The sequence below is a fragment of the Anopheles merus genome, chromosome 3R (genome assembly GCF_017562075.2).
Source record: "Anopheles merus strain MAF chromosome 3R, AmerM5.1, whole genome shotgun sequence".
Taxonomy (NCBI): Eukaryota; Metazoa; Arthropoda; class Insecta; order Diptera; family Culicidae; genus Anopheles; species Anopheles merus.
In genome coordinates this window covers 40,802,849-40,828,107 of record NC_054084.1, presented here as the reverse complement: position 1 = coordinate 40,828,107, position 25,259 = coordinate 40,802,849, and the positions used below count along the sequence as shown (strand labels likewise).

Genomic DNA, 25,259 nt, shown 5'->3' with positions numbered 1-25,259 from the left:
ATTGGTTTGATCAATAGATGGCGTATTACAACTCATCATTATATTGCTATCCTGTTCTTGCAATGTGTTTCGACAAGTTTCATCTTATCATGACCTATATAGCCTTCTAACTTTCTGAGCAAAAATCTATATAAATGGTCGTGTGGTTAGATACGTGGGTATCAACACCAATGACCATTGCTCAAATCTCACTTGCTTCAGTGCTGGTGGTTTCCGTTGGAGTTTAGTATTTAAACAATCGTATCGCCGTTCTAGTTCTAGGGATGCATAACTTCAATGCGAAACCATACAACAGTACAGAGGAAATGAGAAAGCTCTCCTCCAAGCGATGAAGCTCAACTGGTTGGGGTATCCCACCAACAGATAGCGCCACCAGCTTTTTTGCTATTTTTAGAATGCATGAGTCGTTTGGCGTCTGCTAAACGAAGTCTTTCTATATTCCGTTTAGGTAGAGAACTTGAGTCGTTTAGAAGCCGTTTAGTGGTCGTTTAGTGGATTTGTGGCACTTGGGTAAGTTAAACAAGAAATTTTTTGAGCAATAAAATTACAAATTCCCTTATAAAATGTATTACCTACCCGGGTAGGTGGTCATAAAGATGAGGGTGTATTTTTGGTCATAGAAACAAAGGTTAAAATAATTGATCTAATTTAAATGGTCGCGTTCTCAACAGTGCTCCTGCCGAAATTTGCCAATATAATCTGGCCACACTGGTCCGCAGGTCAGGCGAGCTTTTTGGCGGCCACCGTCGCAAAACCGTCGCAAAACGTCAAAACCGACGTCGCATGTACTGCAAACCGACGTCGCCAGCGAGCGAAACTCGCAACGATTTCGAGGCGCTGGCGACGGTCGTTTTTGACGTTTTGCGACGGTTATTGACCTTTCGAGCGAGCTTTTGCCCTGCGGGCCAGTGTGGCCAGATTATATTGGCAGATTTCGGCAGGAGCCTATTGATAACGCAACCATTTAACCTTTAAGTTGGCCACCGGATACCTGGGTATTTTTTAAACTTTAAACTGAAATCACTTTTGATTCATTGCTTTTATTGACCTGAAATTTTCCGTAGCCTCCCAACTTTTACTTTATGATTTTTTGGTGCATTTTAAACAGTCTGTAAGTATTTTATTTTAAATTTTTTTAAACTTTACCACGTAAGTTGGCAACCAGCATACCCGGGTATTCCAAACATTTTGTATGGAGAATGACGTTTCTCTTCTTCCTCTTTTCGTATTGTGCTTATTTTCGAGTCAAATTCAGGCGATTCTAAATTTCAATTTGATCGTTATTTTTATAATAAAATGAAAAAAAAAAACTAATGAATAAATGAAGTAGAAAAGAATATATATTCGGCATTACTTGCTTACAGCATTAAAATATAGAAAGCATTGTTTACCTATGAAAATCGTTAATTTTTGCATCAAAACGTGTGGAATACCCGGGTATGCCGGTTGCCAACTTACGTGTGTAAATCTGGTTGCCAACTCTACGGTTAAAAGCATGGAGATGGCAGGAGTGCATTAAAACATCATTTACCGGGCATATATTACAGGAAAATTTGTTACTATTTAATAACGATGTATATACAAAGATGAGCTATTGGTTCAAGTAAAACTAGGGCTAAAAAAATCGTTTCGTGGTAGAAAATCCCAATGACAAAATCAATTAAAGTACATTGCAGCGCCGTTTATCCGGGTACCTTTTATCCGGCTTTCCGTTTATCCGTGCTATTGAGAAATGACAGTTCAATACAAAGGAGACATTGCATTATGAGGAGGATATTTGAAATAGCGGTTAAAACAGCACATTGTCATAACAAAAAACGCTAATTTTTTTTTCAAATTTCAAATATGCTTATGAAAGATGAAGTTAATAAAAACTGGGTTATTTTTTATCAGAAAATAAGAAAAAATTCAAAATCTAATCAGGAATTAGTGATAAAGAATATCTTTTGACTCATTATCCGTGTTATTTGCTTATACCGGCGAGGTAAAGTCCCGAGAAGCCCGGATAAACGGCGCTCCACTGTAGTTTTAATATAAAATACGGTGCGAAACTATTCTACATTTCCTATCTAATCATCTTTAACTGTGCCAGTCTGGATGTATGTATGCTTCCTCAGTCAAATTGATGGTTTTAAGAAGTTAACTTACCTGTTAATGCTCTTACAGGATATGAAATTTTGATGGTCTATGTAATACCGAGGCATCAATATAGCATTCAGTCTGAATTCAATAATTGAATGCTGTTTAGTTGGCATGCTTTTTTATTGATCGCTCAATAGTTGGTTGCCAGTCCAAAGGTACGAAAGTTTACATTTTAAAGAATTATTTAAGCCTAAAAAATATAGCTAATAATGTTTGAGCTTAAAGACTTCTGCTGATCCCTTCAATTATTGTTCGTTGAAAACTTACAACTAGCAACAGTACAAAAAGTATATTTTCAATTTTAAGAACACGCCTCAGACATGATCAATGGTTGGACAACCCTGCTTCCTAAGCGATGACGCCACGCACCGAACCCCTACGTCAGCCGCCCGCACATACCCCAACAGAAGACCTTTCTCGCTTACCCAGCTCCCACCGCACAACATTTCACCACGATGACCGCGTTGAAGACGATGACGACATGCCCTCTCAGCTCAAAAACCGGTCGCTCCGATATTCTACCGAGGTTGCACCGCTGCTGCCGTTCCCGGGCGGCGTACAGAGCAACAGTTTCTTCGAACACTTTCGCGGTGACGGTTGCGTTGTATCGGCTGCGGCTCTCGCGCTCGCTGAGTGCGTACGGAATTACGCGAACAGTTTGAATCGATTTGCAAGTGCCAGGGACAAACGCACCCAAATCCTTTGTATCGTAGAGGCCCGAATCGGTCGGCGGTTTTTGCGCTTGTGGTGCTCGAAGGGGAAACAGTGTCACCACACTACGTTTTACGTTGACCGTGACCCAGCTGTAAAGGTAGCAGCAGCAGCAGTGGCGTGGTCCACGGTAGCTTCGCCTGCCTAATAACGGTGCGTTGTGCACCAGCGCCGCAGCCAGCGTGCACCTAAGTGAACAGTGTTCGAATACAGTGCAGGAACAAAGTTGAGATAAATTAAACCATAAACATAAGGGAGTGTTTGTTTTATTTAACATATAATGTTTCTAAGTCCAACTACAATCGATAGAACCGCGTAAAAGTTTGCGTGCCAACAACTGTTATCCTTCCGGTTGCTGCCCTGTTCGTGCGTTTCGGGGTCATTTGCGTTCGTTCGTGCGGAGGGAAGGTGGAAGCGTCCTTCGGAGTGATAGTACTACAAGCAAACCGAGCCCTGTTAGTCGTTAGTCGTTTTGTGTAATTTCTTTCTTCGGAGAAAAGATAATTCCGGCCAATCTCGGTGTTTCGAAGGAATTGAGTAAAACAAAAAACTACGGACCGGAATCATTGTTACCCTACTGGCAACTAATCGGTTATCGATTTAACACCGGCAAACACCCAGCCAAACGGAGACGCTTATTTGAACACACCAGACGAGACCCAACCCCAGTGAACTAGAGTATGGATCCATTAAGGTAAGGCGCTAATCACGTGGTGCGGGAGGGCTATCAGAGGAAATGGAGGTCATTTTCACTATTGCGCAAAGTGTATTCTAGAACAGGAATTAAAAACTGAAACAGTACTGACAGCGTTCTAAACCTTTGGTTGTATTTATCGCAGTTTCACATTGTTAGGCTTCGGTTTGTTCTATTCGATTAGCAATCGGCTTGGTACCAAGGCAACAAGTGACCTAGTTCTGATATTGGTGTACGCTTGTTTCTTATTCAAGCTTTTAAGGCTACTGTTCTAAATTTGCTTTGTTTTTTTAAGGATTTTTCGTGATTTTAATAATATAGTATACCTTTATGTTCTATGTTTATGAATAGTATACGTATACTTCTATTTTAATCACTCTATAATATAATGTACATGCCATTCTATAATTAAACACTCCAGCAACCTTATCGGTCATCGTATTTGTTGATAGTCACAATATCAATACTTTTACCATTACTTTTCCTCCGATGGCCACTTGTCATCTCATTGCTCTACCATCTCACGTGGTAACGTTGGAAGGTTTGAATTGTTTCGACAAAAAACCACTTACCCGTACGTGTTTACCTAGCAAGGCAACATGCCTTTAAATATGCACCATCACGTTGAATACTTCTCGTGCTTAAAAAGCAGTACAATATTGACAACATGCATCAGGGAATTCTTGGCAAGATGATATCGATTCGTAACATGAATCATACAGTGCCGTTCACACCACAAACACTATCAGTTCCAAGCGAATGAGCACGAGAAGATGTATCCCTTAGCTATAATTTGATGTTGTGTTACGCTTCAGCACCAGCGGCTGTTGCACTCTCGGGCCAGTTTATTCAAAGCACTCGTAGTCGGCAAAAACTAAAACCAAGCAGAAGGTAATTACTTCCGATCATCAGTACTTCCGGCTGTGGTTGCAAAACGGATATGTTGAATGCATTTTTAACGATGATCTGGACGGTACGTGATCGTTTGTTTAATGTGAAAATATTACAAACCGGTTAATGGCGGTTTAGCGACACTGGAGAGTTGGCAATCAACACAATCCCAACCACATCTAATAAGCATACAAACTGTGGTCGTGGACGCCTGTTTTCTCAGAAGTATTTCCCACCCGGGATCACGAACATGATCCAATGCAGACCGCAGCATCGACCATGGCCAGCGGCGATCCAGCCGGTACAATTATGTGCACACAAAGAATGGGAAAGGTTCTGAAGCTGACCTCGCCCGAAGCCAGTGTCCGGTCCGGAGCTGATAGATTGATACCCGTCGTTCGGATTAGTAATTAGGTGCGGTACCGCGATAATGAGATGCTAGATGAGGACGTGCGAGATATTTGCTGAGCAAACCAAAATCTCGAGTGACATGCGATCAGGTTTCTGGAAGGAGCTGGAAAAGGTTTCCAAAGAGAAGTGGGGAACACATTGTGAATGTAACAAAAGATTAAAATAAATAAGATACATAATAAAGAGCAATCGCCACAGAGTGACCTTGGATTGGCTGTGGGAAGCTAGCATAAATATATCTTATTTCTTGCTAAATGTTTGAAAGACGATACTTCAACAGGCGACGCAGCAAATTTAAACCTTTGTAATGCTTGGCACCATAATCGCTAAGCTCAACACATAGCAGAAAGGATATACTTTCTAAGCAAATTAAACAAAAAGTAGCATTTTTTAATTATTAACGTCTCTTGGAAACAACGTCGCACACGCCTGGGAAAGTCACGTACACCATCCTTGACAAAATCAAAAGCCATTTGCTGCCCATCTCGTTCGAGCGAGAACTTTCAGCGACAACTTTACCGAGAAAATAAACTTAAGATAATGTGTAAACAACTCGGGGCTGGTTGGAATTATAGGCGAGGTGGAAACTTTGTCCGTGCCAGACCAAGGCCCAAGGTCGAGCTCACAAGGCTACGACTCATCACTCAGCCTTCCTCCATCAGTTGCCTAGCGCCAAACAGAACGATGGTGGAAATGGGAATTCCATCATCATAAAAAGATATCCTTCTGCCATTAGTCTAGTTGCAAGGGCATACACTCACACACACACATGCACACTTAGAGACAAGTTACTTTTTATTTCCAAATCCTTTCTTACTCGCCCTGTACTAATCGAATTGTTGTTCTCTTTGTTTACAGTATCGGATCCAGCGTTCTCAGCTTACACCAACGGTAAGTAACAACAGTACAAGACTCTCTATTTACTCACACACCGAGCAAACTATTGGCCGTGAGCAATCCCACACTTCCGGTGACGGTTTTAGTGCGCTCTGTTTACCCTGATTACATTTGTTTTTCATTTTCCACCGCTTAACTGCCTGAACCTGAACCACGCTCTGGGAGGTGATACGCTCACTACGAGTGCACTTTTCTTCCACCCGATGGCGGGTTAGCATTCCCGTGCTTGCCTCTGCATTTGTGCTTTGTTTCGATTTTCCGCAAGTGCCGGGTTGTGATGCACGGGTTGGTGGTAACCGATCACCAACCAACCATACAAACGGCTCTAATCTTTTCCTGTGTTCTGGGTCAACATATGGGAAATGGGAAAGGGTGCAGAGAAAAGGGGGATGGTGGCAAACAAGCAGCGAACCGATCAACTATAACAAACCGCTTCGTTGTACGAACAAATATTGCAAACGACACGCACTCGCACTGAAGTGTGGCGATGTGCAACATGCGAATGCACTTACACACTGCAGCCTGCCCGCAGATGATGATGAGAGGGACCACGGTACGATAAGCGATCGTTTCTGTGGGGTTAAAAGTGTTTCGTTTACATTTTTTTAAACCAGAAGGCAGCCCATGAAAGAGAGGATATATATTATAAAACATATGTTACATTGCGCTTTTTAAAGGATTAAACGAATGCGCTCTTTTAAATGACTTTTTTTTTATTCCGACTCTTTTCCTTGGAACCAACATATTTTTTTATTGTTTTTGGCGATTTCTATTAAAATCTTAAAGAATTCTTTTTGACTTTATTGTTATTAAAACCTTTTTAAGCATAGAAGATAGAGTTTGAAACGCTCCAAAGTAAATCCGTTCTATATGGAATCTCTTTTCCCCCTTAAATTATGTTTTTTAAAATAAACATTTTGATTCTTCAGATTGTTTGTATGCTTTATTGCCAGACGCAAACCTAAGCTGCAATAATGCTGAGAGGTTGCTAACTATACATAAATTGTATTGTAAAATAGCGTTCATTGGTTATCACGCTGGCGATTTAGCAAAAAAAAAAAAACTGTTAACGTATTCTGCATGCACAATAATTAATTTAATTATTCTCCTTTTAAACACCACTTTTACGAGTTACAAGTCTTAACTAGTATGAAAGCAAACGTCTAGTACGTTGCGCACGTTCGCGGAATCGATGACGCCACGCTTCCGGCGGGAAGGCGGGTAGCACTTGAGAGAGATAAAAACAATACAACATCACACATTCAATGGCAACACTCAGTATCGAACGCATCGATTATCAGTATTGTGGTGCTTTTTTTCTACTGTACGATTGCCTCGCTTCATTTACGACACATACTCACATTGGCGCTCAGCTTGGTATAAGATCGCTCGAGCAAAGTTGTAAGCCGTTGTGTTCTGTAATCAGACTAGCCTATCCGATACGAATAACCCTAAGAAAGTGAGATCGTAGAAGTGCGTAATCGAGTCTCCCAACTCTTCTCCCTTTCCCTGGCAGGCATCTAATGTTTCAGTAACAACCATTCAGCGTGAAAACAAACGCTAATGCTGACTGGGCGTGAAATATTGGCAGCGCACGCCACACAACGCCACGATGCGAAAGTGGTAGAAGTTTCGCTATTTTATCGTGACCAGAGCCGAGCTGATCGTGAGCGACAGTTTACGAAGCATGCTGTCAGCAAGATGTTTACAGTTTGCCTACACACCTTCTTCCGCCCTTCCATTACTCGCCGTGCACTAAACTATGCTGCTATCGTTCTCCTCAGCCTCATATTACGTCTTGCATCACCAACGCCACCCGCTGCGCTCGGAGCACCGATAACAATTTCACCATTTGTAGCGAAAATGAGTCATGATCCAGGAAGCAGCACGGTGGAGAAAGTATGCAGCACAAGCCAGTTTTGCTCCGCCAAATGATGGTGCTGCAAAAATCAATAAGAATTAGAGTGGATTATGAAGCGACACGATGCTTATCGGAACAGGTATCGCTCTAATGAAATAGATAAAGCGAATTAGTACAACATGATCGGTACCCTTGTCTAGCGCTCTTTATTTGACTCACTCGGCGGCTTAACGAAGAGTGCCGAAACACACACATAAATCAGCCGCACAGTGTTTCGGTGCGATGAAGTTCAACAGAAGCAAAACAAAGAGACATATAACTGAAGCTAAACCAGTAAGAAACTTCAATGAAAACAAAAGAAAGTCATCATTCTTCTCACTGAACTCGGACGCGTGGTTTAAGAACGGCCTTTGGTTCAATGCAAATCATCAACCCCTTTTGCCGGTGGGGTAACAAGACTGTCAACAAAAAGAAAAGAAACCGAAATCATTTGATAGGTTTTAATTTTAACCCACGCTCTTTGACGAATTATCTCGGCGGGGTTGAGCATGGCAATTAAATAAACACAATGTGAAAGCGGTGCACCCGTACACAAGTGCACACGGGTTGGCCAAGCGTATAGGGGATTGTGTGTGCTTGTGCCGTTGCCGATAATTGGGATCGGGTGTGGCGCTGCCCCGTGAACCGGTAATACGAACCCCCGAAGGCCAGTGCGACAGGTGGGACGATGATTTTGCCATCCGATAATATGACTGACTTTGATGAAGATGGGTACCTGAACCTAGCTTGTTAGCAAGAAACATTTTAATTGATGCTGTACAGAATGAATTGCTTTTTCAGGAAAAAACAGTTTTGCCGTTTTTTTTTTTTGTTTTGCCTTTCCGTTATGCTAAGCGTTGCGAAATTCAGTGTGAATGAAGCTACCCGCAAAGACTGTTACATGTACGGCATCACTATTCATGTTCGTCATCGTTCGCTTCGCACGCCTACAACGGCTAAACAGACGGCCTAATAGAATCGTTCTTCATACGGGGAAGAGCACCACCGCCGTTGGGCAATGTAAACAGACTCCAAATGGCACGCAATGCGTAGTGGAATCTTCAGAGATACCCGGGGCGGTAGCGGAGGCCTAATGTCAGACCGCAACATAAACTTTTCGATACAGCTTTCCGAATCCGGGGTGGGCAACACCGCCCATAAATCAAACGCCCAGCGTCAAACAAACAGCACAAAACGGTCCACCGCTGCTTTTACTGACTACACCCTACTGTGGGCATGAAATTTTTGCACATGCTATTTTCGTCCCGTTGTGGATGGAAAGTTTGATAAAATGATGACTTCCTGATACTGGAGAGCAGCTTCCCTCACACGTCGTCACACACTGATGAACCGTTCTTTGGAAGTGGGTGTTTGTTGATCGAAGTTAAAAAGAAAACAGATTTCCGTTCAAGTTCAAAGATCATGCATTTTTCTTAGCTCCTGCTCTCTCTCTCTCTCTCTCTCTCTCTCTCTCTCTATTTCAAGCATTTGCCTTCGTTATATTGCTCGTTAATAACGTCTGCTGGTCTGTAAGCAAACATTCGGCAAGATCAAAATTACCGGCTCAAAAAAGTCAATAAATCGATCGGGATCGATGATGGACGCTGCTGGTGGGTAGAAAGGGACAGGTGGAGAGGATTTAATACAAATATTTTTGCCTTCTACACTCATTCACGATCGCACTGATCATAAACGGCAAATTGTGTATCTTGGAAAGCAAAGCGGATGATCTCGAAACAGTTGGAACACTTCCAGAAACGATACATCCACTCACTGCGGCTGTCTGCACGATGAAAACGATAAGCTGCTGCCCGGTGGTGGTTTGTGTCTTCGCTATGTACTATCGATCGTTCGCTTTTAGAGAACCTTCCTATGCAAACGAAGGTTCAACGGCTGGTTGAGTGGATTTGAGCGAACACATATTACTTTCAGCCTCACACCACTCCCCATACCTCCACTGCAAGAAGTATCCAAATTTGGCTCCGAACTTTCACACGCCACCTGCACCCCCCCCTGGTTCGGTACCAAACAAACCCCGGCCGAGAGAACGGTTGGTGATCGGAAAATGGAAGGGAGGCGATTTATTTTTGCTTGCCAGAAAGAAAAACACCACCACAGACACACATCGGTACCGTGTCCACACGCGTCACGCTTTGTGTATGGGTGTGCTGGCGCTGTGGTTGTTTTCCACACATTAAGGCGGGGATTTTCCCGACGTGCACCCCGTGCTCGGATCTAGCCATGAGCTGCTGTGTCGGTGCCACGTCCCAGCTGATTGCAGTCGTTCGGTCACGGTCGTCCTGGCCTAAAGCAAAACTTAAGGTCCTGTCGATTGCCGTCGGTTGTCGGCTGGCGTAGAGCTCACGCTGCATGGCAGTAAGTGTGCATGCTGGTTACCGTTTTGCGTGCAGCGGCCAAACACAAAGGAGCCCAGTACTATTTAGAATTTGTGCCAAGTAGGACCTGGAAATGTTCTGGAAAAAGTGATTTCCATTACTGAGAAAAAAAGTGTCCTTTTATGTGAGCATCGAAACGACCATTCAATTGGCCATCTATTGATTGAATGTTGTGAAAGTGTGTGAACAAAATCAGCTCGGGCACAGTGAGATCGGGACAATTGAGTCGTTCTCTGCATCAAAATACATCCAGATTGTTCTGCAACGAAATCAGTATAAATTGAGCATGTCAGCAATTGTTGCAATTGACGCTACTTCAGAGTAGTTCCTCACTTGCAGCTGTACTGTGTAATCGATAGTGAATACGACAAGCAGGTTCCGTCCGCTTTAATCGGATTGTGTGCACTACACTAGTGGTTTCCGTGCATCCTTATGGTTGAGCATAAACGACATCATCATCATTCAGAGACTTCCGGATACCAGAGGGCGATGTGGAAAGTGACACAATTTCCGCTACAATGTGCTGCATAGTCCGTAGACCTCCTGGAATGGTTACGCAAGACCGTTTGCTAATACAATTAAAAGTTTACCATCGCTCGGTGATGTAAAGCGATCCCGTTCGTGTAAATGGTACACAGCGAGTGGAATTATAGTGCATCTCGATACGGTGTTGATCGTGCAATTATCAGTGGTTGCAATATTATAACTTACGGTTGAAAGGAAAGTCCTAAACGTCCACCGACGGGCGACAGTGTTAACCAGCACGAGTTGTGCAACATTGTGTCCCGGTACCGTAGTGCGGGGTCAGCAGGGTTTGAGATAACGTCCCATTTTTACTCTCCACTTCTGCCCTGTCAGGATAAAGTGTGGCAGTAGTTGCAGCAGCAATAGGAGCACTATTGAAGCTGGAAAATTCCAAAACACTCATTGAATGGAAATAAGGTACAGAGTGTGTTTGTGTGTTTGTGTGTATGTGGGTCTGTGAGCGAGCAATGCTTGTAGGGGAAATGCAATTGCAAAACGATCACATTGAACAAGCATTAAAACATGGTTCATGAACTCGGCCAGCGTGTCGTACCCGGGATGGAATAAATTATTTTGTAACGGTCGTATTTGTTTTTCTTCTTATTTTTTACTCCTCGACGTGCACTATGCGAAGGAAGTGCTCATTGCAGCCCATGCCACAGTGTGCGATCAATCGTTCAAACACATTCCTTTCCAATGAGCAAAAAACGCAACAGCCCTGTGACACGGTTTTGTGCGTAGGAATGCCAATATCAACCACCAGCAAAGGCAAGGTCAATGTCGCTGCCCTATCGGAAGATATTTTCCTGTTTCCCTTTTTATTCCAAAACGAGATTCCTTTACACGCAATCGGTAAAACGTCCAATCGGTGGCCAACAGATTGCCAAGTTGAGCATTAACCGTTGTCAGTTGCGGTGTGATTGTTTCGATCAAACAACAAACCGATTCATTCTTCGCCCGGTTAGTATGCTAGCAAGGGGCACCTTGAAACGTTGCCAGGTTTGCACTGCTCAGCTGGCTGGTCCTTCCGAACCGTGCACGAGACATGCACACCTGTCCCAATGCCAGCGGTAAGGCATGTCATTCACTTTCAGACGATCAGGCAGAGTTGTTTGTGTGGGATTGGTTGGTAGTAGATGAGTGGAAAAGAGTTTCGAGCGGCTAATGAGTTGCATTCCGTTAGAGACGCTAAACTCTTGGCATCAAATAACGAAAATGATTGAGCTAGGAAGCATATTTACTGCCCATAAGAGGACATTATCTTCTATGTACTCTATTCTATCAACGATGACATAGATTATGGCTAGCTTGATTTTGAATCAACGTTTGTAATACGTTGTTTACACAATCGATAATACTGCAATTTGTATGCTTTGGATGTGCAACTTCAAATGTACAATCGATTTGCTTATACTTCAACCAATAGGCCTATGATTACATCTGCAATAGGAATTATTTCCCGGTATACTTTGCCGCAGAGGTCTTCAACGTATGGTCTGCGCCATTCAATTAGATTATTAAAATAAATTAAATTGGTTTCTTCTAATTATGAATCTCATATAAGCTCTAAAAATAATTATAATAGTGTGATGAAAATATAAGCAACTACTCTCTCGCCATCTAAAAAGGTTGGAGAGCACTGCTGTAGCAGATTTATTTAATGCCTTCCTTTACCGGATATTCCCTAGTCATCGTTCTTCGTTGGCAATCACAGCACTGCCACTTTTATTTCGTTCGTACGATCGGCATCAAAGGCAACGTACGTGAGCGGCATGCTAGACCAGAATCACTAGCACCATCTATCGTACCGCAACCTGTACCGGCCATCTTGTCGAGGCGTTGGTGAGTTTGTTGGATTTGGTTCCGTTCCAGCATATCTTTGCCAGCTTCAAAGCTGGCGGTGCAAGTGTGGATTGCTACCGGGCAATGAGTAGAAATATAAAAACGATCAATCGATCGCCACTGATCGTGTCTGATCTGACGGCGAATCTGCCTGCTAGTGAATTCAAGGTCCAAAAATAGCTTCCGTGGTGAGTGAAGCGGCTTCTAATTTAATGGTACACTCCCTATTGATTCTGGTACTCGACTGAGTGTGCATTTGAAATGTAATTAATTATGAATATTTATGGCTTTTTAGAGATTTCAAAAGATTTTTCAGTACGTTCGTATTTTCTGTGGTAGCAAACCACCATCTCAGTACCGGAAAGATTGTCCCAACTATACGACCTAAAGATGACCTGTCTCAGCGACGCTGCTACGGATCGGGCTCATCACTTTTGCTCGCTACAATTGCTAGTTCGCTGGTACAACCGGTACGATTGGCCATGGTTTGCGGCAACAGAAAACCATTGGGAAAGTTGGCGGTAATTACCGTTACCGATTCCAGAACCGGTTTGTTTGTTGAGACGAAGTAGCAAATACACGGGACCGTCTTGCAAGTTCCCGTAGGCAATCTATTTGCTTTGCTTGGTTGAAATTCGTTTTTTGCCATCATTAGCCTACCAGGCCACCACCAGCTGATGAAGGAACGTGGCCAGCTGACGCGCAAAGTACAGCTGATGTGAAACGTGATTCAGCATTAAATAAAACCAAAGCCAATGGTAGGGACAGTGTCGGGGCATGTAAGCTGGTGTTTGACTTTGTTGCCCTGTGTTGAACTTTAAGGGCTGGGTGTCTGTTAATGTTTAGGTCGTATTTCTTTGTGCCGGAGGGACAAAATATTAGGTTTTACTATAGATTGACAATTCTGAAAAATGGGTTTCAATTTGTATGCACTAATTAGTCACTTGGTAGCCATGTCTAGAGAACTAAAGTCTCAAGTGATAAAAACAAACAATTCAACAAAGCCCTTCTATTGCCACCGTTCCATCCGTATCAAACAGACAGCATTGATTTACGACCCAGCAAGAGAAGAAACACTGAAATTCACGCGAGATTACACTCATCATAAATACTTTAAATTGATAACAAATTATCTGCAGATGGTTTATGTGTGCGAGTGTACGAGAATCAATAAGTAGATCGATCATATTCACATGCTTATCAACGAGAGTGGGTTTTCTATTTCGTCGCACCTTTAAGCCATTTCTTGTGGCAGCTCACGTGACGAACCGGCGTACGCGTCTTGGTTTACGTATCATTCACTCGTTTGACTTGCTCGATTGGTAGTAAATGATAACAAATTACGCTTCTTCGTAGCAACCGGGAGCATCGAGTCCATTCGGGCGGGGTTGAATTCAATGTAAGATATATTCCTCCAGGCACATAAGAAGAGCCGAGATGCTAACGTTGCATCGTGCGTGGTCATACTGTCAGGCTTTAATGATGGTTCGATTACCTGATAATAAGTCGTCAAGGTCAGCCGAAAGCAACACCCGGTTCGCGCATCCTTGGTAGCTTTATCTCTATTTCCGAATTGGAAATGGAAAAAAACAACGGCATCACGCTGGAGCTATTACCTTGGACTTTACGCTGCGAGCTGCGATACTCCAAGCAGAGCTAGACACAAATCCGACATCACGCCTTGTTTTTTTCCATAATCTCCTAAACACGTGCTGCTAAATGGTGATAAATTCATGCAGCGATGGAGCTGTTGTGGTGTGTGGGTTTTTGTTTTCGCTCGGGCATCAAATTGGTGCGAATTAATTTACACATTTTGTAGCCTATTGCTCTCTATGACGCGTCTCGAACTTTTCACTTTTTTCCCAACCAGTATCTGTTTTTGGATGCTCATGCTGCATCAAACCGGTTCCCGAATACTGCGGTACGAGATGCGCCCGATATTATCGACCGGCAAACATTTAAACCATTTCTCAGACACCGCGACGCCATCGCGTTTGAAGGTCAACGTGGCGCTCCGCTTGTCAAGAACACCTTAAGGGTATTTTGTCCATATTGGTTGAGCGTCCGCTAGTGCGGCGGGCGCGTACACGCAATTGCTGCCACTGTATATGGCTCTCTTTTTTTGCTTGCGAGTCTTTTGGAAGCAAGAGCGACTGGAGTAGAGAAAGCATAAGTGGAATAATAAATGAGTATGATGGAGAATCTTTGCTGAAAGCATTTTTGCAGATCGTACGGTTGTAGGCCGCCCCGGGCGATGACATTGAACTTTGTGAAGTTTCAAGAGCAACAGGATCAATCGGAAGAAGAATGGCAATTCGGATAGGTTGTCTCCAATGCAAAATAAAGAAAGATGTCCATTATCACATTCAATAGTAACATGCTTTTGCGATCCATAAGCTGAGGTACATGGTAATGAGAAATCATTGTCCAAAGCATCTTAAAGGTTGTCACAAAGGAATTATTTTGAATAATGACGAAGTGAAAAACAGCAAATCGTGATATAATAAATTCAAGAAACATTTTTGGTGGCGCTTCTTCTAGGTAGTAATGAACTGTTTGCCAACTCGATTAACAAAAGGCACTTTGGTTAATTTTAAAAAGTCTATTTGAATGTTTGTAGGAATACCTTTAAAATAAATAAAAATCAAACATTATGCACTGTAAATATCTTAAAATAAAAAAAGGAATCAGGCAACTGGTAGGTTAATGATATTGTAAATCTTTATAGCACATTGTTGATGCTTTAATAGTTCACTATTACGCTGTTGTATATCATCCTAACATCTTCTTAGAAGTGACTCAGAATTTCAGTATGTTCAGTTCCAAAATTATACCCATAGATTTCTGTCTCTGTTATACTTCAAATGTACTATTATAAGATACTGAAACCAAAATTATAAAAAAATCGTTCCCAATACCTGGGTATTTTAAATGAGACTTTTAGATTTATTACGCATTCATGCTAATTTGAAAGAATTCATGGACACATTTAATCAAGAACTAGTCCATTTGCATACAGGCCTGCTGTTTTCGTGAGTTTAACAAACTTAACAACAAAGATTTTCAGGGACGAGTGACACATTTGTAAGATATGTTCTTATAAAAATGTCAAAATTTCAAATATCCATAGCATTAATTATTATTTGGCTCAATAACCATAGATCTTGGCCTGCCAGAGCCCGATATTGTCTTGGATACTTTTGAATGGCTGTTTGGTGTACGTATAGCATAATAGGAGGCTCGGTCGATATGGGACATGAGCCCATGATGAGCGCGTTATTTTGTTTTACGAATTGAAACTTTTCCACGGGACCGGCCCATTCTCCATGTATGGTGAACTTCATTAATCTTCTTTAATTTGTTTATTTAGTTCAATTTTGCTTGATTTTTCGATAACTACCTTCGAAAAGCCTCTGCCTTCGAAGTAAGTCACTGAAATCCAAGCCCACAAGTAGTGATACAGGCAGGCCTTGGCCGACAACAATTGTTGAGCCAAAAGAAGAAGAAAACCTTCGAAGGGCTAACCAGATAAATGTTCACGTGACTAGAAATAAATTAGCGATAATAGTTAGAATAGGTTAAATCCTGCTTTATTGAATATTACCTGCATACTCCCTACACCTTTTTCTTTTCAAAATGCAATTTAATCATTCCAGAAGAGAATAATCATTTCATTATTCTGTTTAACATCGATGTACAGTGTCACGTAGAACATGAGGAACAGCTCATTCAGGTCTGCCATGGTTGCATTTTAACTTGTGTCGCCAATTTAGCATCCGATTAAATAACAGTAAAACTCCATCCACGGGTACTTTATTACTGCTCATAAAAAACAACAAGCAAAGATGCGTGACAAATTAATACAGATGATTTGCTTTGACACTACAGAACTGAACAGAACTAGAATTGTTATTACTGTTGACATACGCCCTCCCATCTAATCGCGGAAGTTAACAACGCAATCCTATTCCCTTTGCTAATGGCGCCCCACTGCTCTATTGACCAATATTCTGGTTTCCATGCCTCCTAGTCCGCCGATCCACCGCCGTGGTTAACGATCGTTTAACTGCACAGCATCAAGCCTTGACCCCTTTTTACATCCAACGCAAGCAAACCAACCAACCAGCCGCAGATCAATTGAGCACAATTTTACTGCAGTTGCCTTTGCTTGGTCGCGTGCAAACTCTCGCCCATAGCCGACAGCAGTGTTTAACCGTTTTTCGTGTTGCGGTTTGTCTTTGCAGTGAAAACAGCGAGCAGCACAAAGACGATGCGTTCCGTGAGATCATTGCAAGCTGCCGATCGCTGAGTAAGTATGAAACAAACATCAAGTCCGCCCTGCCCCAGATCCTGTCGGCGATTGTGGCCGCCTCGTTTCACATCGTCATCGGCATATCGCTCGCGTACTCGGCCATCCTGATCCCGCAGCTCGAGCAGCCCGGTAGCGATGTGCCGATCACGAAAGCGCAATCCTCCTGGATTGCATCGATTATCGTGATCATGGTCCCGATCGGGTCGCTAGTTGCCGGCGTCATGATGGAGTTTCTTGGCCGGCTCAACACGATCAAGCTGGCAGCCGTACCGTGTGTGGCCGGCTGGGTTGCCATCGCGCTGGCGAACAACTTCACCTGGATCATGGTTGGGCGTGTGCTGACCGGTTTTGCCTGCGCGCTCGGTACCAGTCCCGCCATCGTCTACATCACGGAGGTGGCCCGGCCCGACATGCGCGGATCGTTGATCTCCTCCGGCCCAACGCTGGCTTCGCTCGGTAAGATGGGTTTTGCAGAACGAAAGGTTCAACATAAAACATGCTGACTGGCGTTTACTTCTTGCAGGAATGGTTATTGCGTACGCGAAGGGCGCTTTCATGGACTGGCGGCTGGTGTCGTGGATTTGCATCATCTACACGATTGTGCCGGTACTTCTAATACAACTGTTTGTGCCAGAATCACCCGTCTGGCTGGTGTCGAAGGGACGCATCGAAGATGCCGCACGATCGCTTCGATTTCTCTACAAAAAATATCCACAACCAGAGCACACGGTAAGTGCCGGATGTTCGATATCCAATTAGCGTTTAATGTGTCTCTCTTTCCAATAAATACTGCTCTCCTTACGCGACGCTGTAAACTCATTCAGAGTTAACTACTCAATAAACATTAATTCGTTCCTCTTTTTGCCATCATGAAACAAACGTATGGGAGCATGTTGGTTGGTAACAGAAGCACTTTCCCGCTTGATACTATTATTCGTATACAGAGGTGTCAAACTGAACAAACGTTTTCTTCGCTTTTCTACTCATTGCAGGACCAAACGCTGTCGGAAATGCATCTAAACGCACTGCTGAAAGAACGTGAGACCAAAATGGCCGAAGCGCAGAAGAACGTCAACCGGCACGGCCAGCAGCAGTCAAAGCTGCGCGGATTCCTCAAACCAACCGGCTACAAACCGATGATCATCCTGTTTTGGTTTTTCCTGATCCAGCAGTTCAGTGGCATCTACATCACGCTCTTCTTCGCGGTAACCTTCATCCAAGACGTCGGCACCGAGGTGAACGCGTTCACGGCCTCCATCTTTGTCGGGTTGACGCGCTTCTCGATGTCGCTGCTGAACGCTTGGCTGCTGAAACGATTCCCCCGCCGCCAGCTGGTCATGGTGTCAACCACCGGCATGGCCATTTGCATGTTCGTCTCGGGGTTGTTTACGCTCTGGATAAAGGAGGGCACCACCACACTCACGTGGATCCCGGTCGTCGGTTTGCTGCTGTACGTGTGCGCCTCCATGATTGGGCTGCTCACCATACCGTGGACGATGACGGCAGAACTGTTCCCGACGGATATTCGCGGCATCGCGCACTCGATATCATACTCGATGGCAAACCTGTTGATGTTCTTTGCCGTTCAAAGCTACCGGTAGGCTCGGAAAATGAGCATCCTCTTCTTGAAGCGCCATTTTGTAACACATTTTTTAATGCTTTTTTGCAGAACCATAACCGATCTGCTCGGTGGAGCGTACGCGGTGCAGTGGATGTTTGCCGTAGTGTCTGTGATCGGATTTTTCTTCGCTCTATTCTTCCTGCCCGAGACGCATGGTAAGAGTTTGGCCGAGATAGAGGCGTTCTTTGCGGGTAAATCGCAACCCCAGCGCGTACCGACGGAACCAGCGGCCAAACCGTCCGTGACGGAGCATCTGATACGTAGTCCCAGCCGGGAGGCAAAGCTGAGGGAGGTGGAGCTGATGCTGAAGAACAAAAATGGTGCTTAGAAGGGGATGAAACACTGAATTGCAGGAGACGAATAAGGCCACACACTGACTGTACTGCGGTAGTATTAAAAATGCTACCTACGCAGTTGTACTTAACGTAGCAAATGGGATAAGAACAGGCACAATGAATCAATTCAGTAACTGGCGGCACCTTCTAGAATATATATCGTTGGTCGAGGAGAAACTGATGATTGAATCAGTACAACAGGAATATACACATACACACACATGCATAAAACATATTTATTTTTAGTATTTTCAAATTCCGTAAATCTTCTCGCGAAACGAAACGGCGGCAAAAGCCATAAACAACGACTTAACCCGCTATGCACGTTAGATTCCGGAAGGTATGCCGAAACGGTGACATGTTGTGTATTGATTGATTAATTTCGATGGAACGTTGCGGGCAAAGTTGCGAAATTGATTCGGCAGACTGAGTTTGATGAAGCCATACACATGACGACAAAGACCAGCACCACACACCCCACGGTGAAGCCATTTAATGCAATCCAAGTTCAAAACACAGTGTATTAATCGTATTCGAAGTATTGCAAGTGCGTAGATTTAGTTCGAAATAAATTGTTGAAATGAACGTGCGATCAACGTGTGATTGAGTCGTGTTTTTTTATGTTTTTGTAAAGAAAGGTACGTTTCGAATCCGACACGTTCTGTTCGATTACGGCAAACGATGACAGTATGCGAATAGGTATCCTCTTATCAATTTCGAAGTTAAATTGTCAAAATAATGAGTGTAAACTGTTACAATGTGTCGTCATACAAACATTTATGATAAATTCAAACATTAAAACGTAGCTAATCACTGAGGTGTCATGGGTATTTGATAAAACACATATAAATCGTCAAGCAACTTTGAATATTATTATTGAATTTTATTGTTAGTAATCAACGATCAACAAACTCAAGTAACCCAACATATCACAAAATTAAGCTTTTGCTCGAATAGCTCGAAACAAATAAAGCTCTGAAAGAGCTTTCATCAAAACTGCTCGCCAAAACTAAGTTAGACGTTAGAATCTAGTTGAATGAGGCTTTCTTTTTCTCTTTGTACCTGAAAAATAAAGGATAAATGGTTTTTTAATGGCGTGAACTGTATTGATGACATTATTCTTCTCTCGAACGACATATATGTGATTAAGATAAGTAAAAAACCAGTAGGACAGTATGCAGAAAATGAAATTTAACTCGTATTTGATTTAGTATGATTTCTGAATAATTTTGAATCAACTTTAATGTACTTCTAATTTCTATTTCTAAATTTCTCTATTAGTTTTTGAAATGTAAAATTTATTTTTGAAGGGATATAGGTAATTATATTGGACAAGTATCACTGTCAGCGAGTCTTAATTCTGTGGTTTTAGGACTTTGTTCGATGATGATGTTTGCATTACAGCTGGTTGTTTAAAAAAAAATTTATCACTGAAGCTTTTCTTTAAATGATAAATCGAAACATGGTAGCTTGTGAATCATTCGCATTAGGAAAACAATCTACCATTTTTTTAGAATTGAGTCTTTATAATCAGAGCTTCTTTTATTGAAACTCACAACGTTGGCACGATCGTATAGTTTTCAATAGAGTTGGTTACTTCTTAAAATGTATGAAAATGGAGCTTTTTTATTAGTAATTAAATGATTCGATGTTAATTAAATGCTATCTTGTGAAAACGTTATTGGGACGTTGAACATTTATTTGGCAGGTTTTAGTGCACTGCGTGCTTTAGCAACATTCAATCTGATGATCTAATAACATATTGCTTCAAAAAAAATCGTTGCGTTAAACGGGATAATTGCTCGAATTTTTGACTTCCTTTGCCTTTCCTTAACACAGGGAAGCTTTTGCTACTTTGAATTGAGCTTTTATTTCGAAACATTATCTTTCCTTCTCTCTCTCTCTCTCTCTCTCTCTCTCTCTCTCTCTCTCTCTCTTTTCCGAATTTGTTTTCCTCCACATCCTATCGTTAGAATCAAGATTGTTTTCCACCATGTACGCGAGCACACATACATGCGCACTATTGCTCGCGTCCCTCTGTTTCACCACCCACTCCACAAAATGCGGTACCGAGCGGTAGTTTTGTTTTGAAAAACTTTGCCGGAAAGCTCGCGTATGGCACAGAGAATCGTGCGCTACATAAATTATGCTCAATTTTTCTCCGGTAAAGCGAAACCAAGCGACTCTCTTGGAGCTGGAATCGGGGAGCTTATGCTTTAACGATTAATTCGTTGTTTATATCGAAATACCTTTTCTTCTCTCTTTCTCTCTCCCTCTCTGGATGAAAAAAGTATTCAAACGCGCCGCAGAAGCTCTCAGCAATACCGAACCGAAGGTCCTGTTTCCCTATCCACCGATATCGGCTTCCCGAGAGTTTGCTTTCGCAACTGTAAAAACTGCAACATATTTGCTCTCATCCATTCAGTCATCTTGCAAAGGTGCTAGCAAACGGAAGGCAAACGGAAAATTCAATCGCTAGTGAATGTGCGTTCGGTTAGTGAGAAGAGGTTTTTTGTGTGTGCATTCATCCATTCAATAGTTTTGCGGAAAAGAGCAACAAAAGAAAAAGATACTCCAATGAAAATCGTGTATGGTGTATGGTGAATTCCACAGAGGATTTACGATGAAAAGCGAAGCTCAACGGCACCAGGCGTGAGTTGAGCGCTGCGTAGATAGCTGTATTAATCCAAAAAGAAATAAAATCATAAAGAAAACGTTCCGCAAACGAAAGTTCCGTGCGTGCTATTCAATGTGACATTCAGTGAGGGCCTGTGAAAGGCGTACGAAGTGTGTGTAAGTCTTGCACCAAGTGGAATCGTTTCGTTCAAGTTTTTCGTGCGGCGTATCGTTAGAAAAAGCACGTACGCAGTCCTACGATGGGCGACGGCATCGCTTGCTGCGCCGGTCTACTAAGTGCCCAGAGAGAAACCCCCGACGGTGACGAAAATTTTCGATAGGGAAAATTGGGGCCTCACGACAAAATAAAGGCATTCAAAGTAAGACGCACCCCCCTACATTATAGCGTGGCCTTTTCGTGTACAGCTTTGAAGAAAAAAAAACAAGAAATGTACTAAGGATCTTTTTTTCTGAAAAAGAATCTTGAGTAACGAATAAAAACCATTGCAACTCGCTGGCCATCTACAACTTACTTTGTGCATCAGTGTAAAGTGTAGTGAGACTATGGTGAAACATTTCATCATCCGGTTTGGTATTGGAGTAGCAACAAAGTGATTGGAAATTTTATTTTCTGTGTAAGTGTGTAAAAGATTATAAGAAGAAGAAAAAAAATTCCCCACGCTAGTGTGATCCCGTGACAAAATCAAAAATAATCCCATATCACGCGCAAGCCAAACCCCGGGCGGTGCAGTGCGAAATTCCTTCTCTAGATTTTTGCACAAAGAAAAGAAAGGCGGTGTGTGAGAGTGTTTGTGTGCGTGTGTTTTTGTGTGTGTGTATGATAGTGTGATTTTGTGCCACGAGTTCTTTCTTTGTAACCACCACCAACTCCTGCATTGGAAGATAGTAAAAGCAGGCTGCATTCGACGACACATCCGTTCACATTAGCTGTGTCGTAGCATCCGATCCTTCTTGCATTCGCGTTTGTTTTTGGGAGACAGGTTTAGACAGGTAAGCTTAAGTGGGTTAACATTTCTGATAAATTGCCATCATCAGTTTGTTTAAGCAAAACAAATTGGTTTATCCACAGCGTGTCTTTGTATCACAAGTTGGAGTTTTTCTTTATGGGAAGCTTTTCGTCCACCTTCCGACCTTTTGCGTACCGTATCGAAGGATGTATTCATCTTTTCCCCCACTGAAAACGACGGTGATGGTGTGAAAATGTAGGTCAATAAACTTGCCGTTTAGCTCACCGTAAATACGTTTACTGTTACAAAAACTACGCCAAAAGCATCCTCACACCGATGATAAGACGGTGAGTGTGACAGAGCCAAACCCAGCACGGCAGTCAGACACGTAAGGTGAAAGCGAGAAAGAGCCTGCCGGCCGGGAAAACTGGAGAGCAAGGTTCATTACCGAGAGCAGAAAGGACGATAGAGAGAGCGTATGTTGTATGAAAGCAAATTAAGGTGAGAGAGCGCGCGCGCGGGTATCTTTTACGACCTCCTTTTCCCCGACAGAACCACGGTATCGGTGCTGGTTTCCGGTTTCCACCCCGAGCTCGAAGACCCGAAAGCTTGAACTGGAAAATTGCTCTGAACCGAGTTTCCCACGTTGTCTATGCTTACGTTTGGAAATGACGCTTGACGGGCATACCGAACCTCTCGTGCGTTTGACACAAAGACGGAGGGATTTTGTGTTTTTTTGCCACACGGCGACAGAGCCTTTGTCGTGATGGGTTTGCTTCATTGTTGTCCAACTTTTGTCTTCGGGTGTGCGATATTAATATGCGAAGCTCCCCCTTAACCATTAACAGCTGGGTCGTGTTTTCTGCCGAATGGCTTATTGAGATTTGTGAGGAGTGAACTCTGCTCCATATGGAAATTAATACAGGAACCTCACAAATGGAAAATATATGTACAATGTTTGTTGAGTGCTTGGCCTGAAGTACGACAGTAGCAAATGGACAAACACTATTAAAAGGGGGGCAACACGGTTATACACACAGAAGGTGACAATAATCTGTGAAGCGACTTTCTTTTTATCGTCGCGTTTGTTTAAGGCTGGTTTGCTTTCCACTTTCTGTGCGATAATTATTTCCACCCCCTCACCCCTTGCGGCACACAATGCGTTGGGATTAACGTTTGCTAAACATCATCAACAGTCAGCACACGTCTCAACTAACAACCAGCTGATGACGGCGGTGGTGAATATTGAGCACGTGTTGTTGCTAAAAGTTTCAGCCCGCAAAAGGCATTTGGTCTCTTTTAGTTGCTGAGAGCCGAAAAAACAACAACAAAAACAAATGGCGCAATGGTTTTGCAATTATAGCGCAAATTGTGATTGTCAGGAGCACATTAACAGTGTCTTACAGCCGGGAGCTTATCTTGCTCAAATAGCAACCGTACCGCAAACAGCTCAACAATCCTAAAATAACACAGTACTTTCATTATTAAAAACTACCGTTCGCTCGCTTCTTCTGTGTCCTCTGAGGTGTTTTCTGTTTGCGAAAAATTGTAGCGGAAAGCACATAAAGAAAAAGCGTTGTTGAGCAGAAGGCATTGCGAATTTCAGATCCATAGTATCAAGCCCACCCATAATTGTGGGCTATCGTTTTTTTATTAGCTTTTTTCTCGAATTTTCTTTCCAGAAAACCCGGCTCGATCTGATTTCAGCTGCCAGCCCAAAACACCACTGTGCCATGTTTTTTCGACGAATCAAAAGTTGCTGGTACAGATTTCATCGGGATAAGCATTTGGAGAAATAAAATGGCTCGGGGATACGATTTTGGACGAAACTTGGAGCACAACTTGGAGCGCAAAGTTGTGTGTTTTTTGTTGTTGTAGCTGTTGTCGGTACGCACATGTATGTGTGTCTGTTTAGCGTTGATATTGCCTTCGCCTACCCATGAACGAAAAGGAAGCTGGGAAAAGTAATACACCGTAACGTTGTACTTTGATGCTTCCTTATATTGTACACAGCTGTGATAAGAGACACCACTTGCTGTTTAGTTTTGATTTATGTGGGTTTAATGAATATCTTAGATAACGGTTTAAAACTCTTTTTGGCTGCTTAGATTTGTTTTAAATGATTTAGGCAATAACGCTTAATTCTTTTAATAATTAATGTTTATGACTACTCGCTATTATAACAATCTCATAAAAATGGATAACTTAATGATATCCTTTTAAAGATTATTAACGTTCAATTGGATTATACAGCGTGGCCTCGAGTGATTATCGACAAAAGGCACAACAGAGATGAATAACTTGCACCAATTATTCCCTTATACACATTACCCACATTTAAATTGAAAAAAAAATCAACGAACCTTTCCAATAATTGAGCCATAGATAAAAAAGGGTTATATGCAGGAGGTTGAATTCATGAGATAATAGGGTGTAAACAATGAAACAAGGAAAAATATCGTGAATTGGTAATCGATACATACGAAGAAAAAAATCACAAGATAAGCTGCAGAACATTTCATCCATCTTGATCCTTCTAAATAATAATAATATGTGTTTAATAATTTACACAGTTTTCATCACATACCTATTTTAACATAAATTAAAGTTGCTTAATGACGCAAGGGCGTAATTCGACTATGTTTTGGTCATAAAAACCTAGCAATATAATTTTGTTCTAATTTGTATATACTGCAAGATATAATTTTTCAAACATGCAACCTCTTAAAAATGAACTCACTATTGTCTGTTGGGTGCAGTGTTCCCGACATTCGACCTTTAAAAGGCAAGCCGTCTGCATTGCTGACTTCACAAATAATTTGTAGCTCTCTACTGCAAAACAACTACCACCCGTAGGCACTATCCCGAGCCGGTGTGCGGTTGGTATCCAATTAAAATGATTAAAGCGAGCGATTCCACATCCCGAAACGTGTGTTCATACTTCTAGCCAAAGCATTACGTGGATATGAATACTAATAATACTGCTCTTTTGACCGTG

General features: G+C 42.5%; 2 protein-coding genes across 5 annotated transcripts in view; both read left to right on the top strand.

Annotated features, from left to right (window-relative positions):
- Positions 1–2,695: 2,695 nt before the first annotated feature.
- On the top strand, positions 2,696–19,262 carry LOC121596676 (facilitated trehalose transporter Tret1-like). 2 transcript variants are annotated; one of them, XM_041921811.1, is made up of 6 exons: positions 2,696–3,547; positions 5,708–5,740; positions 16,654–17,177; positions 17,245–17,450; positions 17,714–18,318; positions 18,391–19,262. In XM_041921811.1, exons 1-6 carry the CDS (start codon positions 3,534–3,536, stop codon positions 18,668–18,670), a joined length of 1,662 nt encoding a protein of 553 aa, XP_041777745.1. In that variant the 5' UTR covers positions 2,696–3,533; the 3' UTR covers positions 18,671–19,262. The 2 variants fall into 2 exon arrangements, with proteins under 2 accessions (XP_041777745.1, XP_041777746.1); XM_041921812.1 differs by lacking the exons at positions 2,696–3,547; positions 5,708–5,740 and adding an exon at positions 9,931–10,984.
- Positions 19,263–21,091: 1,829 nt separating this feature from the next.
- The window catches only part of LOC121595715, a 33,779-nt gene continuing 29,611 nt past the window's right edge, over positions 21,092–25,259 (top strand). For all 3 annotated transcript variants that reach the window (XR_006005204.1, XR_006005203.1, XM_041919894.1), the window contains exon 1: positions 21,092–22,304. The gene's annotated coding sequence lies outside the window, so the exon portion shown is untranslated. The remainder of the gene's footprint in view (positions 22,305–25,259) is intronic.